We start from the raw sequence: 15,827 nt of genomic DNA, 5'->3' as shown, positions 1-15,827 counted from the left end.
GGACGTTTATGTTACTTATGAGTAATTCTGTATTTTTCAGCTAGTGTATTACATACGAATATACCAGCCTGTGGGTGCAATAAAATGTAGGCTCGCGAATGTTCCCCCTCCTCACCCTATTTAGAAAATCCCCTATTATGAAACTAAGAACTTGCTGCGTCACTAAGCATTCGCTGATAAAACTGGCAATTAATTCATCCATTGTAATATAGGCACAAAACCTGATATTTTGTGGGAAGTAGATTAGTCAAAATACATTGACCCCAGTGCTTAAATGGTACTTTATTTAATCGACTCCGAAAGGATGATATTGGCAAAGTTGACTGCGGAATGAATTGATCTCAGAACGTAATGAGTCGGAGGAAATGCCGCTTAGCATTTTGTCCGAAGCGCTAATGATTCTGCCAGCTCACCGCCTTGATAAAGCGTCAGCAAAAATTAGCAAATAATAAATAAAGTTGTATGATGACCGTAAGACAGGAATTCTAACGTTTTAGTGGAGTACCCAGAAAGCAATTTCCTTTTGCCTCAGCCGAATGCACCCGCCCCAACCTGTCTATTTATCCCACAACATACCAGCCAAATGAAATGTGACAAGTTCGTTACTAAACTAATAAATTTCCTAGGACATGAGGATATAAGGAAAATATATCACTAGCTATTTAGATAATAAATGAAATTTTTACTTAACAAAAACACAAGACACTAACGTATAATTTTTATGCATGTACACATACGCAAGCATTTCTTTCATTTATACTTTGAAAATCTGTTCAACTTATTTAAGCCATTCTACTTCCCAGAAATAATTCAAAAACTGTAAGGGGAGATAATCTACGTTCCCATTAAATGCTAAGATGTGTTGACTACTGCGCCATCTGACGGTCTGTAATAAAACGAATTGTTTGAGTTGAATGTCTTTGGTGTTTCTACCTCTTATGTGCTTCAAGGATTTACTTTTAGGTAATAATAATAATAATCTGTGAGATATTTTGATGTCTCTGTTTACTTTATTAATTACCTCTAATGTATTGCAGCTTATATTTTTAAATTATATTTGTTATATATATGTATATAAATATATATATATATATATGTGTGTGTGTGTGTGTGTGTATGTATGTTTCTTCTCAAGTTGCATATGGAGGCCTTTAAAAAATGTGTACATTACATCGGATGAATTTATATTAAATGTTCCGATTATTTCAATTACTTTTTGTCCCTTTATTATTAATCTATAAATTTTAAATGTACATTAATTAATTAATCAATATTTTTAGACACATAAAGTTACTTTTCTATGTTAGTTTGATACCTGAAATTACAATGAAAATTATGGTTTTCCCCTAAAATGCATATGGTAGACTATTTGTATAATAATTTTAATAAAACCGCAAACTGCCTTTGTGATTACATGTAAACTTTAGATCAGATAATCTCTTAAATATTGAATCCAAGAATAGTTTTTTTTTTCTTTTCAAGTTAATCCGATGTCTAAACTTATGTTACATTTAATAACAAACATTGATCTTAAGTTATATAATATTTTTAATTATAAAGGAAAGGTGCTTTTTTTCGAGGAGGGCAGTTGCCTATATGAAATAAGACCGTTAAAGGAAATCGAGTATTCAATATGATCCTCTTTAGCGCTGCAGAATTATTTATGTCTACCACATAGAAGTAATATTAAAATAATAATAATTAAAAGGAGAAAAGTATTCGCTCTTAAAGATTTGTTTGTTTTCTAATTGATCAGTATTTATCTTAAATTTGAAATTTGTTTGGTTGTAGTTTATCATTTATAAGTTACTGTAGACATCGTTTTTGTCGCCAGGAAAAAGTGTTTCCGATGTTTTCTTGCTTTCTTTTATTAGATTCTATTTTCAGAAACTAATAAAACAAAGCTGGTTTTTTTTTTTTTTTTAATATTTTTTATACTGCTAACAATTATGTTTTGTTTAGTGAGTACAGATCGGCGGAGGCAGTGGAGAGCCGGGATAAATAAATAAATACTTTACACCTAATTAGCTCAGTATTCAGTTGGAATATTATCGGAATAGATTCTGTCTGGAGTTGGTATATATACGTTTGGCGATCTTTCGAAATTTGTACGTATAATGCGGTGAACAAAGTGAAAAAAAAAAAAAATCACATCGCTTGAAAGTGAAAGCAAAGCACAAATTGCCATCGTGTCTGTATCTGTGTTGTAGATGGAACTATGTGTGTGTATGTATGAGAATGTTCGTAAAGTTGATTTTATTACACTTTCTTTTCTATCTGTGCAGTGTAAACGTTCTATTGTTAATTTAATTACAATATAATAAATCAACCGTATCGATTGTTGATAAATTTTCCGATTATTAACGATTATTTATCAGTTTCTCTTTATACTTTCAGTGCAGTTTGATTTACCGTTTTCTATGTACAATATTCGAAAGTTCGACGTAAGTTCAATCAACTTATTATACTTGTTTTTGTGAGAGATAACCATTATAGGCGCTCGTTTCTTAACACGTTCCCTTGTTAACAATTTTGACTAAACAGAATCCAACGGAATTTCAACAGGGTTGCTCTTTTCTTAGAGATTCTTGAAAAAAATGAATGATCTTTTACTTGTTTCAGTCATTAGATTGCGGCCATGCTGGGGCACCGCATCCAATGATTTAGTCGAACAACCCAACCCCTTGTACTTATTTTATTTTCTTAAACCTAGTACTCATTCTATCGTTATCTTTTTGCCAAACCGCTAAGTTACGAAGGAGCGGCATACGCAAACCAACACCGGTTTCCAAGTGATGGTAGTGTGCGCCCGCACGCTTACCCCCCCCCCCTCCATCACCACACACACACACACACACACACACACACAATGGGCTTCTTTTAGTTTCTGTTCACGAAATCCATTCACAAGGCTTCGGTTGACTTGGAGGTATAGCGGAAGACTCAAGACCACTGTATTTAAGCAGTACCAAAGACTCTAGTCCAAGGTTCCTCGCAGTGGGGACTGAACCTGGGATCTTGTGATCAGGAAGCAAACTTCTTACCACACTGCCATACCTGTGCTTAAAAATATATATCTCCTCCATGGCAAGGAATCCTATCCCAATCTCCCAAGGATCGAAGTTGTCTGTAAATGTTTTTAAGGCATCTCTGAAATAACTTGCATACGATCTAAAGAAAACCAGGTTGGGTTTTGTTTTTAATTAAGACTGCTTTTATTAACGCAGGCGGTTGAAAGGTATCCAATCTAAAAGCGACTGTCTCGATGTTTCAGCCCTTATAAAATGAAAGTAAATCAATGAAAGCCACGTTGTATAAAAGTGCCATATTGGTCGTTTATACTCTTTTACTTTTTTACTTGTTTCAGTCATTTGACTGCGGCCATGCTGGAGCACCGCCTTTAGTCGAGAAAATCGACCCCAGGACTTATTCTTTGTAAGCCTAGTACTTATTCTATCGGTCTCTTTTGCCGAACCACTAAGTTACGGGGACGTAAACACACCAGCATCGGTTGTCAAGCGATGTTGGGGGGACAAAGACACGCAAACACATATATATACATATACATATATACGACGGGCTTCTTTCAGTTTCCGTCTACCAAATCCATTCACAAGGCTTTTGTCGGCCCGAGGCTATAGTAGAAGACACTTGCCCAAGGTGCTACGCAGAGGGACTGAACCCGGAACCATGTGGTTCGTAAGCAAGCTACTTACCACATAGCACGGTTGTATCGTTTTACAGCCGGATGCCCCTTCGTTAAGCTTCTTTTTTTTTCTCTCACATGTCTCGGAAGTTCGGAGGTACAAAGCAAGCACACGATTTGTTTACAAGGCGGTGAGCTGGCAGAAACGTTAGCACGCCGGGGTGAAATGCTTAGCGGTATTTCGTCTGTCTTTACGTTCTGAGTTCAAATTCCGCTGAGGTCGACTTTGCCTTTCATCCTTTCGGGGGTCGATAAATTAAGTACCAGTTGCGTGCTAGGGTCGATCTAATCGACTGGTCCCCATCCCCCAAAATTTCGTGTCTTATACCTAGAGTAGAAAAGGATTTGTTGACAGGGGATAGAGTAAATGTAAACAAGCGCATGGGTACATGCACATACACACACACACACACACACACACACACACACACACACACACATACTCAGTTTGCTTCCCATCCATGTGGCTTTTCGATTCAGTCCCACTCTGTGGCCCTTTTGGCAAGTGTCTTCTACTATAGCCCCAGGCCAAATCATCATCATCATCGTTTAACGTCCAACCCATGCTGGCATGGGTTGGATGGTTTGACTGAGGACTGGCGAACCAGATGGCTGCACCAGGCTCCAATCTGATCTGGCAGAGTTTGTACAGCTGGATGCCCTTCCTAACGCCAACCACTCCGAGAGTGTAGTGGGTGCTTTTATGTGCTACTGGCATGAGGACCAGTCTGGCTGTACTGGTATTGACCACACTCAAATGGTGTTTTTTACGTGCCACCTGCACAGGAGCCAGTCAACGGCCCTGGTAATGATCACGCTCGGATGGTGCTCTTAGCATGGATGCCAGTCATGCGGTGCTGTCATCGAATTTGATTTCGATTTCAGTTGCCTCAACAGGTCTTCGCAAGCAGAGTTTAGAGTCCAATGAAAGAAACGTATGCATAAGTGGGCTGGTTACACCACTGGCTTAAGCCACAGGTTATGGTCGCACTTGGCTTGCCAAACACACACACATACATACATATATGTATATGACGGAACAAACACACACACACACACACATATATGTATATGACAGGCTTTTTTTTCAGTTTTTGTCTACCAAATCCACTCAGAAGGCTTTAGTTGGCCTGAGACAATTGACTGTCCCAAGTTACAGTGTCTGCTTCCATATAGTCTCTACTGCAGAAGGCTCTTCTTAACACTAATCACTTTACAGAAGTAAGCTCATCATTGTTCAACGTCCACTTTCCATGCTGGTATGGGTTGGACGGTTTGACTGGGGGCTGGCAAGCCAGGTGGCTGCATCAGGCTCCAATTTGATCTGGCAATGTTTCTACAAATGGATGCCCTTCCTAACGCCAACCACTCTGAGAGTATAGTAGGTGCTTTTTATGTGCCACCGGCACCGGAGCCGTTTGGTGGTACTAGCTTCGGCCATGTTTGGATGGTGCTTTTTATGTGCCACTGGCTCAGGAGCCAGCCAGCCTGCAGTGGCATTGACGACGCTCGAATAGTGCTTTTTATCTGCCACTGGCACGGGATCAGTCAAGCGGCACTGGCATCGACCACGCTCAAATGGTGCTTTTTGCATGCCACCGGCACATGTACCAATCAGGTAGTATTGTTGTCGGCCACGACAACGACTTGCCTCAACAGGTCTTCGCAAGTGCAGTTTATTGCCCATTGGTTGAAAGGTACTCTTAAATGGGCCGGTTATGCTTGAGACAGCTTTGCTAAGTGTTAAGAGGCTAACGAATGATAGAGGAACTGGTGCAGGTGTCTTGCTGTAGAGGAGGTACATGGTTATTCTGCATTATATAAGGGTGGGGGGGGGAGTAACAGGTTTGATGAAGGTAGTGATGAGGTATTACTGCAGGTTGAGTTGGAATGGGGGGGAGGTAAATTTGGAACAGTGTAAGAGGAGAGTGACAGATGGTTAGAGATGAATGGTGTTGTAGGTAGGGGGAGTTATACAGCACTGGCAACAATCTCACTCGAATGTTTTTTTCATATATATATATATATATATATATAAATTATAATACAGGGTATCAAGAGATACCACCACGCTGAAAAAATAGCAGTCAAATCCTGACTCTAAAACCACAATAAATGTCCGCATGGCACGATTAGCGAAGACGAAGACCAAATGAACCAGTAAAAATAAGATAATTCCAAATCCTGGATTTCTGGCTTTGCATAAATAATAATGTTCTGCCTTCATCAGTGGAATATACTCTAGTACATAAATACAAATACATGTATATAAACTGTATACTTACATATACGAACGTATACACACATATATATGCACGTATGCACACGACTAGCTTAAATAGCCCGCCTAAACAGCCTTTTGTGCGATCCGGACAGAATATCAGCGCAGTAAATACACTGATAAATATATATATATATATATGTGTGTGTGTATAAAATAGCATCTAGCATAACAAAAGAGAGAAAGAAATTGATCTCAAAGAATAAATATGAATCCTATGAAAAAGTAAATAAATGCTGGCACCACATAAAAGGCATCGAGTACACTCTGTAAATGGATGGCATTAGGAAGGGCATCCAGCCATAGAAACAATTGGAATACGATGCAGCCCTTGGATTCCTCAGATCTTCTTGAACCAACCAGCCAGCCATGCTTTCATGGAACATGGGTATTAAAGGACAGTAGTGATGTCTTCATAGTCCTACATGGTTCCTTTCAAAATCTCCTCTGTTTGTGGGTAAGAGAACCCTTATCCAAACATTCTAAATACTATGAACAATGGGGGTAAGTTAGAGACCTAAGTACAAGCTGAACAATTCCTTAGCCTCCTCTCTCTCTTGACTGAGTCGGAATCATCTGACCAAGATGATTTTCAGGGTCAGCAAAAATAAATGGTTGTGACCGATGTATTGCTTGTTGATCCAGTTGATTTGAACTCATTAATTACTAATTTGTGGTTTTATGATAGTCTGAGAAATGAATCTTATGTTTTGTGTTCCAGTGATGATCAGTTGTTTAGTCTCTTGTTCGCTGTAATCAACCGTAATCTTTTCCTTTCTGGTATTTTTTTGCAGTACATTGTCCATGATGTCTTTCCTTTTTAAAGACATTAGAATCTGATTTGAGGGAGATTTGGTTGCTGCTTCTAGCAGGTCATACAACCATGTAAATGCTCCCTCGTTTGCTTGAAGATGAATTAGAAATAGCTATGCCTGCTTCTACATCCTTGTTTCAAATCCCAGTAGAGACAGCTTTGCTTTTCATCCCTTCAACATCAGCAAGTAAGTAATAGTTATGTCCTAAGTTTACTTTATTCAGCACATTGTACTAATCCTGTATATTAAAGTAGTACACAGGCCCATTTCATTTGCCTGTCATAAACTTTTAAAAACTACCTTTCACATTTACACACACACTTACACATAAGACTGTCAGTGGGGAAGGCAAATGGCGCTGGTGCACTGAACTGGTAGTGTTCTTGAAAAGAAAAAGACATTGAAACTCTATTATGAAATATTGTAGAGTGAGTAGTAGGTTTGTTAGAGAGTGTGAAGGACCAGCTAGCGCAGTTGATATTTTTTCAGGAAGTAGGTAAAATTGTGAACTGGGGGATGTTGGTGTGGCCTACTATTTCTATCCGCCAATATTACCACAACTGGTGGCAATCTGGCAGAATTGTTAGCAGACCAGGCAAAATGCTTTGTGGCATTTTGCCTGGCTTTATGTTCTGAGTTCAAATTTCACCAGTTTTGCCTTTCATTCCTTTTGGGTCAATAAAACAAGCACCACTGGGGTTCATGTAATCAACTAACCCCGCTGCCTTTGTGCCAAGATTTGAAATTATATTACCACAACTGAACTCCTATTTTGTTTCTTCCTTAATAAAGAGCCTTACCCTGAAACAAATTCTTTTTACCTTTCATTATATTAGAGATAATTTAGAAAATTACTATTTCTAAATCTCACAACCTGAGATATTCAGCAACAGTACTTTGGAGTAAAGATTGTTTGCCAACATAACATGGCAGTCCTGGTTTAGGACAAATGTTGCTGTAATTTTAGCCCCAGGAGACATCGTCTCCAGCTGGCTGTACGACATGATCTGTGTCCTTATATTTTTGAACAAGGGAATCTAGCACCCCCACTCAGCTCAAATTACAGCAACATTCGTCCTAAACCAGGACTGCCATGTTATGTTGGCAAAGAATCTTTACTCCAAAAGTACTGTTGCTGAATATCTCTCATTGTGAGATTTACAAATAGTAATTTTCTAATTTATAGATCAGTGACTAGTTGTCACTTCGAAAACTAAATATTTCGAACAGGAATTTGGCAGCACCACCTCTCTAAAAGGACCAGTTAATGGTTCACTGCCTTTCTGATTGTTATGGTGACAAGACATTGTCTAAGTTAAGGGAACAAATATCATGTATGGTACGTACACCCACACACAAAAGCAATGGTCAGTATATAAAGTACTCAGATTTTATTGTCTGAAATACATTGGAAGCCTGAAGTACTTTCAGGCAAATAGTGTTTGTATATATATACTTGACTAGACAGTAAAGTTCTCCAGGTACATAGTGCTCAGGTTAACTTATGTATCTGTGTCTCCAGAGCCTGGTATAAATTCTTTAAAATAATATTTGTAGCTAGTGGTCTCTCTCTCCTCTCTTTCTTTCTCTCTCCCTCTCTATCTTTCTCTCCTGCTCTCTCTTTCTCTCTCTATCTCTGGGTATATATGTATATATATTTATATTTATTGAATATATATAATATATATATTTATATTTATTGAAGCAATGACTTGTGACCAACACCTTTGGCATTATGTCATGCTTGAGAAGAAGATGCATCAAGCCAAGCAAAGTCGCAGTTGTCTCAGATACCAGTGTTGGGCAAATTGGCACCCATGCCGGTGGCACATAAAAACACCCTGGTGTCATGCAAATGGCATGTAAAAGCACCCATTACACTCTTGGAGTGGTTAGCATTTAGGAAGGGCATCCAGCCAAAGAAAACCATGGCAAATCAGATTTGAGTCTGGTGCAGCTTACCAGCCCGGTCAAACCGTCCAACCCATGCCAGCATGGACAATGGACGTTAGATGATGATGATGATGACATGCACACATAGGTACAGGTGTGGTTGTGCATAAGAAGTTTGCTTCCTGTTCACATGGTCTCAACTTCTGTTCCACTGCATGGCCCCTTAGGGCAAATGTCTTCTACTAAAGCACCCAACTAAAATGTAGTTTATGTGAGGGCTTTGGACCTTAATTGCCACAATGCTAGTAACTTAACTGCCATTTATAAACTAGTTTTTGCAACCTGGAATTTTGATTGAAGATTTTTATTTAGATCTTTAAAACAGGAAATTTATATCATAGAACCAGGGTTGATATGAAAAGGGTCAAATTACATTGCTTTCATTTATGGATAAAGTGCCAACACTCTGTATGATGGAAGAGAAAGAAAATAGGAATCATGACATTTGTATATTTATTATGAATATTTTCTTCATTGCAACTTGTAGACAGTGATGTCATTGATGACAGATCTGTAAAGGGACCAGTTTAATGGTTCACTGGCTTTCTGATTGTTATGGTGGCAAGACATTGTCTAAGTTGAGGGAACGAATATTATGTATGGTACACACACACACACACACACACACACATACAAAAGCAATGGTCAGTATATAAAGTACTCAGATTTTATTGTCTGAAATACATTGGAAGCCTGAAGTACTTTCAGGCAAATAGTGTTTGTATATATATACTTGACCAGACAGTAAAGTTCTCCAGGTACATAGTGCTCAGGTTAACTTATGTATCTGTGTCTCCAGAGCCTGGTATAAATTCTTTAAAATAATATGTGTGGCTAGCGCTCTCTCTCTCTCTCTTTCTCTCTCTCACTCTCTCTCTCTCTCTCTCTCTGTAACCTTGTACCTCCTCTACAGCAAGACACCTGTTTCTGTCTCACTATAACCTTTCATCATCCGACACAAGATCATCTCTTCCAATGCCCCCTCCCCTCTCAAAGAGATTTTTTTTCCCCTCTTGCAAGTACTTGATGACCCTGTCAGTGCAGGTGCCACTTAAAAGCACCCAGTCCACACTGTAAAGTGGTTGGCGTTTGGAACGAAGTCAACCAGCTGTAAAAACCTAGCCAAAACTGACCTCGCTTGTGCTTGTGCCGTGTAAGAAGCACCTAATCCTCTCTGCTGAGGGTTGGCGATTGGAAGGGCATCCAGCTGTAAAAATCCTGCCAAAACAGTCACAGAAGTCTGGTGGAGGCTTCTGCCTGGTCGGCTCTTGTCAAACTGTCCCACCCATGCCAGCATGGAAAGCAGACGTTAAACGATAGTGATGATGATGCTGATAGATGTGTGTGTGTGTGTGTGTATATATATATATATATATATATATATATATATAAAACAGACACACACTGATACCGTCATTTACGACAAGGGTTCCAGTAGATGTGATAAATAGAGCAGCTTACTCATGAAATTAACATGCAAGTGGTTGAGTACTCCGCAGACAAACATTGCCTTAACGTAGTACTCTGAGAGATTCAGTGTGATACAGAATGGGAAAAGGCTGGCCCTTTGAAATACAGGTACGATTCGTTTTTACTAGCTGAGTGGACTGGAGCAACGTGAAATGAAGTAACTTGCTCTATGGGCACAGTGCACTGCTGGGAACCAAACTCCTGACCTTATGATCATGAGAAAACACCTTAACCACTAAGCCATGTACCTAAACACACACACACACATGCATATATGTAAATATTGTTTTGATGTCCACTTTTCAGGTTGAGTTTAGTGAAGCAGGTTTTCTGTGTGCGGATGCTCTTCCTGTCACCAACCCTTACCTGTTACTAAGCAAGGTAATATTTTTCCCATGACCAGAAATGTTTTCACAGAATATTGGAAATAACTGATATTCATTTAGAGCACTAACCCAATGCCAAGACAAGGAAACACACAAACATAGACCCCACGTACATATACAGGGTCTGATGAATAAGTATCTGGAATGCTGCCATAGTAACAAAGCTAAAGTATGCAGACTGAAGCCACTTGGCAAATATTGAGCTTGAACTCTGCTGTGCATGCGCATTAAGTTTTAACGTTCTAGCTCACTTCCACTGTTTACAGCAGTGCTTGGAAGGAACGTGTGTAGCATGCGATTGTCGCACTGACCATAACAGAGAAAGTTGTCATGGCGATACGTGCTCAGAGTCCTGCGCAAAGTTGCAGAAAGTGTATGGAGAGGAGTGTTCAGACTTTTCCAAGATGACCAAAAAAATGCCGATATTGACGAACGTTCTGGGAGACCCGCAATCAACAGAACTGAGAAAAACATTGCAGATTAGTTATGGTTCAGTTCAGTCCATTATCACTGAAGATTTTGGTATGAGATGCGTGTCTGCCAAGTTTGTGCCAAAACTGCTTTCAGCTGAACAAAAAGACACTCAGGTTTCAGTTGCACAAGATCTTGATTATGATGAGAATGATGAAAAATTTTTGAAAACTTGGTGTAGGCCTCTGAACAGGTATCGCCAAGCTTTTGGCAAAATTTGAGGCAGATTCTCTGCTCAACTTTCTCTGTCGTGGTCAATGTGACAATCACATGCTACACATCTTCCTTCCAAGCACTGCTGTAAACAGCGGAAGTGAGCTAGAATGTTAAAACTTAGTGCACATGAACAGCAAAGTTCAAGGGCAATCTGTGCCGAGTGGCTTCAGTCTGCGTGCTTTAACTTTGTTACTATGGCAACAATCCGGATACTTATTGATCAGACCATGTACATTTCCCCTGTATCGATTAGACTATCAGATCTTTTTACACACTGCTGGGCCACAATGCACATCCAATTCTTTTTTTTATTGTGCTCTTCTTTTACACTTTGGCCCAAATTGTTTAAATTGTCTTCCAATTGTGAAGGTCTGAGTGGCTTTTTCCAATTTCATGAGTACCACTTGCCAACTGCACAAGTCCACCTCTTGTCTGTGCAATATGCACAGCCCAACAAAAATTGTACATTCAGTATTTTGTGTGTGTGTGAGTAAATATAAATATATATATATTTGTTTATACACTCAAACATACGTATGTGTGTGTCTGACTACTGAATTTTATAACGATGCTTGTGAATATCTTGTGTTTCTCTTAAATATTTCTTTTTATTTCTCCTTTCAGATTGAGATGTTTTTGTGAGACCTGTTACCATTTCAAGAACACCAGTTATAACTTCCTCTTTTTCGAGAAAGACAAAGGATCCATCAACCCAACAGAGCTTTTTTTTCAATCATTGTGTTATAAAAGACGTGGTTAGGCACAACAAGGGAGATAATACTTCCACTATACAGTAATTCTCTCCCTTGGTTGCCAACCACGGCACTGTTGATGTTGCACTAGCCATGACGATCATGGAAGATCAAATAGAGTTAACTGAGGGGTGTCGCCTCCCCGTACTGCTAAAGAATGGTGAAGGCTGGCATTCGGCGGAGATCCTTAGCAAAAAAGAAGTCGGTGGTAAGCCGCTCTACTATGTGCATTTCGACGATTTTAATAAACGACTTGATGAATGGGTGCCAGAAGAAAGAATGGACTTGACTAAAGTTGAGATGGCTAAAAAAGATTCCAAATCAGCCAAAAAAGATTCTAAAACTGGTGAAGAAAATAGTCGCCCTAGTACTCCAGAGAGAGATGCACTTCCTGTGGTTGCAGCTCAATTAGCAAGTCTACCACCAGTTGCAAGCCCTATACCGCCTGTAGTGTTGCAGACTCCTGCAGGCTCTCCCGATACAGACATTAATATGTCTAATGGCTTTGCTCGACAGAAAGTTCCAGCAAATGGCTCTCTACAGAAACAGAAGTCTACTCCAGGAAGGAAACGGAAATCAACTTTGGAAGAAGAAGCTTGCACCCCTCTGACCCCTCAAACAGAATTACTTCCAGTCACTTCTGAGAGTGGTCAGCCCAAGTTACCACGTCAAACAGGCAGCATGGTGGCCCACCACGATGACTTTATCACTCGCATGAAGAACATTGAAATGATTGAAATCGGCAAGTATCGTATTGAACCTTGGTACTTCTCACCTTACCCTCAGGAACTCACTCAGCTACCCATTGTCTATATCTGTGAGTATTGTCTCAAATATGTGAAAAGCAATAAATGTCTCCAACGACATCTGTCTAAGTGCTTATTGCGACACCCACCTGGCAATGAGATTTATCGCAAGAACCATGTTTCTTTCTTTGAAATTGATGGTCGTAAAAACAAGACTTATGCGCAGCATCTCTGTCTGCTGGCTAAACTGTTCCTCGATCACAAAACTTTATATTACGACACAGATCCATTTTTGTTTTATGTTCTCTGTGAATTGGATTGTCGTGGTTACCATATAGTTGGTTATTTTTCAAAGGAGAAAGAATCTAGCGAAGACTACAACGTTGCTTGCATCCTTACCCTTCCCCCTTACCAAAGAAAGGGATACGGCAAGTTATTAATTGAGTTCAGTTATGAGCTTTCTAAATTTGAAGGCAAGACAGGCTCTCCTGAAAAACCGCTTTCGGATCTGGGTTTACTTTCGTATCGCAGCTACTGGTCACAGACCATTCTCGATATTTTGATAAACTTAAAACCAAATGAAGCGGGTGAACCGCCCAGCATCACCATCAATGAAATCTCTGAGATGACGAGCATCAAAAAGGAAGACGTCATTTCAACACTACAACATCTTAACCTTATAAACTATTACAAAGGACAGTATATCATTACATTATCACATGAACAGCTGGAATCACATTTCCGTGCGATGGAGAAGAGGAAAACCTTTATAGATTCAAAATGTTTGCATTGGCAACCAAAAGACTGGAGTAAACGCGGGAAGTGGTAATTGATTTTCACTTTCTGATCCTCCACCACCCCCAACTTTCTATTGCTCACTGCTCCCATCATTTTCTTTCTTCTGCTCTTAATCTTTTTAGCTATTCACTATAGCATCTACAACATCTTGAAACTGATGTCGGTAGTTTGTGATTAGCTGGCTGTGAGAAAGATAGCTACCTGCTTCAACCACATTTAGCTGTTATTATGTCTGACCTGAAAAATGCCTTTGTATACTTTTGTGCAAAGTGTTAACTAAAACAAAAAAACGTTGAATTTGCTTATTGATACCTATATGCTTGCATGCATGCGTGTATGTATGTATGTTCCTAATAGATGTTTATATTTGTGTATAAATGATAAAAAGTAGAAAACATATGCAGAGAAACACACTGATAATGAGTTTTTTTATTGTTTTATTTGAATCATTCTTTTGTATGTGGATTGGTGAGTCTCTGCGAAGAATTTTTCTTGTTGATGTTTGAATATAATACTTGTGTATGCATAGATTATGTTTATATATGCATGAATTAAAAATGTTTGTGTATGAGTGTAATACATACACATAGACATATATACTGTATTTTGAAATAATAGCATGAAATTCAGTATCAAAAAATTCTTCACAAAGATATATATGTCTAAAATAGTATTGTATTAAAAGCATATATAAACATATGAAACATGACCACTTAAGAATTTGTTAATTAATGCATCTTACAGTCTTTTCACAAAAGTATTGTCATTATAATATCATGTTTCATATATTTTTAATACAATACTATTTTAGACATATATATCTTCGTGAAGAATTTTTCGATACTGAATTTCATGCTATTATTTTTGGTATTGAATTTCATTCTATTTCAAGATACAGAATATATAATCGCTCGTATTAATGTCTAAATAATTTTTTAGTATTAATATATTTGACATTTTATACAAAGCGCACTCATTATGAATTCAGTGTATAATATTCTAACAGAATATATTTAATTAATGATACATATAGACATAGCCGTAGCTGTGTGGTAAGTTAGCTTTCTAACTACATGGTTCTGGGTTCAGTCCCATTGTGTGGCACTTTGAGTAAGTGTCTTCTGCTATAGCCTCAGGCTGACTAAAATCTTGTGACTGGATTCGGTAGATGGAAACTGTAAGAAGCCCATCATATATATGTGTGTGTGTGTGTGTCATTATGTCTGTGTTTGCTCCCCACCATTGGTTGACAATTAGTCTTGGTGTGATTTTGTCCCTGTGACATAGCAGTTTGGTAAAAGAGACTGATAGAATAAGTAGCAGGCTTTAAAAATAATTCAAGTCACTGCTCCAGCATGGCTGCAGTCAAATGATTGAAAAAAAGAAAGAAAAAGACTATATGTTTGTCTGTGTAAATTTAAGAATCAAAGACTAAAGTGACCCCAAATCCAAAGGGGAGTCTGTATGCGTTAAAAATAACTATAGAGCAAATAGTTATAGTTTATTGATTTCTTTTATTGGCAAAAAACTCTGCTTTTGCTAATTTAGCAGCTCGTCAGAAACTACTTCATCTGAGCTGTAATATTAGCAGAGTTTCTTTACTAAAACGTTACATCTTCAAATTATATATCTATGTGTGTATGTGCCTGTATACATTTACATACACATATACACACTGTGTGTGTATGTGTACAACTGTAGATGAGCAATGTCAAACAAATGGTAATTTTCATCAGACATGGTCCGACAGAGCAGTGCATTTATTTTCAGACAGTTTCTTTTTTTTTTTCTAAGAACTCCTCCAATCACAAAAGTAGGATGTGTTCATATTCTAAACTATGGTAAACGACACCAGATTCCATCACTTTGTTCATCTAGAAAAAATAAATTTGTTAATATACCTCTCAGTATATACATCATATTGGTGTGTCTTATTTTTCTTGTGAAATTATTCCAGTTTTTCATGTTATATATCATTTTTATTTACCATTTCCTAAGGATTGAATTTTAGCATCCTCTTACCTGAGGCTGGGTGGAGGTTCATCTCTTCTGTCTGAAAATTTAGGTTATCATTGCTAAATTTGTTTCAGTTCTTTTTTAAGTTTTTTATGTTATTTTTCTTCATGTAATATTTTTTAAATTACCAAAATGTTTTTGTGTGATAATTTCGGATTTTTGAAGTTTAGATAACTGAGGTAAAGTTGAAAATTTAATTTGAAATAAAATTGTATAT

The 15,827-nt window shown here is 38.2% G+C and overlaps 1 protein-coding gene across 3 annotated transcripts; it reads left to right on the top strand.

The window, feature by feature from the left end:
* Nucleotides 1-893: 893 nt before the first annotated feature.
* On the top strand, nt 894-15,515 carry LOC106879052 (histone acetyltransferase KAT5). 3 transcript variants are annotated; one of them, XM_014928474.3, is made up of 4 exons: nt 894-963; nt 2,398-2,444; nt 6,782-6,988; nt 11,923-15,515. In XM_014928474.3, the coding sequence occupies exon 4, from the start codon at nt 12,144-12,146 to the stop codon at nt 13,623-13,625; it is 1,482 nt and encodes a 493-aa protein (XP_014783960.1). In that variant the 5' UTR covers nt 894-963; nt 2,398-2,444; nt 6,782-6,988; nt 11,923-12,143; the 3' UTR covers nt 13,626-15,515. The 3 variants fall into 3 exon arrangements, with proteins under 3 accessions (XP_014783960.1, XP_014783961.1, XP_014783962.1); XM_014928475.3 differs by lacking the exon at nt 6,782-6,988; XM_014928476.3 differs by lacking the exons at nt 894-963; nt 2,398-2,444; nt 6,782-6,988 and adding an exon at nt 10,537-10,606.
* Nucleotides 15,516-15,827: the final 312 nt, after the last annotated feature.

The sequence above is a fragment of the Octopus bimaculoides genome, chromosome 5, assembly GCF_046866305.1.
Source record: "Octopus bimaculoides isolate indiv1 chromosome 5, ASM4686630v1, whole genome shotgun sequence".
Lineage (NCBI taxonomy): Eukaryota > Metazoa > Mollusca > Cephalopoda > Octopoda > Octopodidae > Octopus > Octopus bimaculoides.
Note: the sequence above shows the minus strand (reverse complement) of the source record. Positions and strands in the feature narration are given on the sequence as shown.

Excerpts from the sequence above, each read along its gene's own strand:
- LOC106879052 (XM_014928475.3), top strand. The coding sequence starts at position 12,144 with ATGACGATCATGGAAGATCAAATAGAGTTAACTGAGGGGTGTCGCCTC.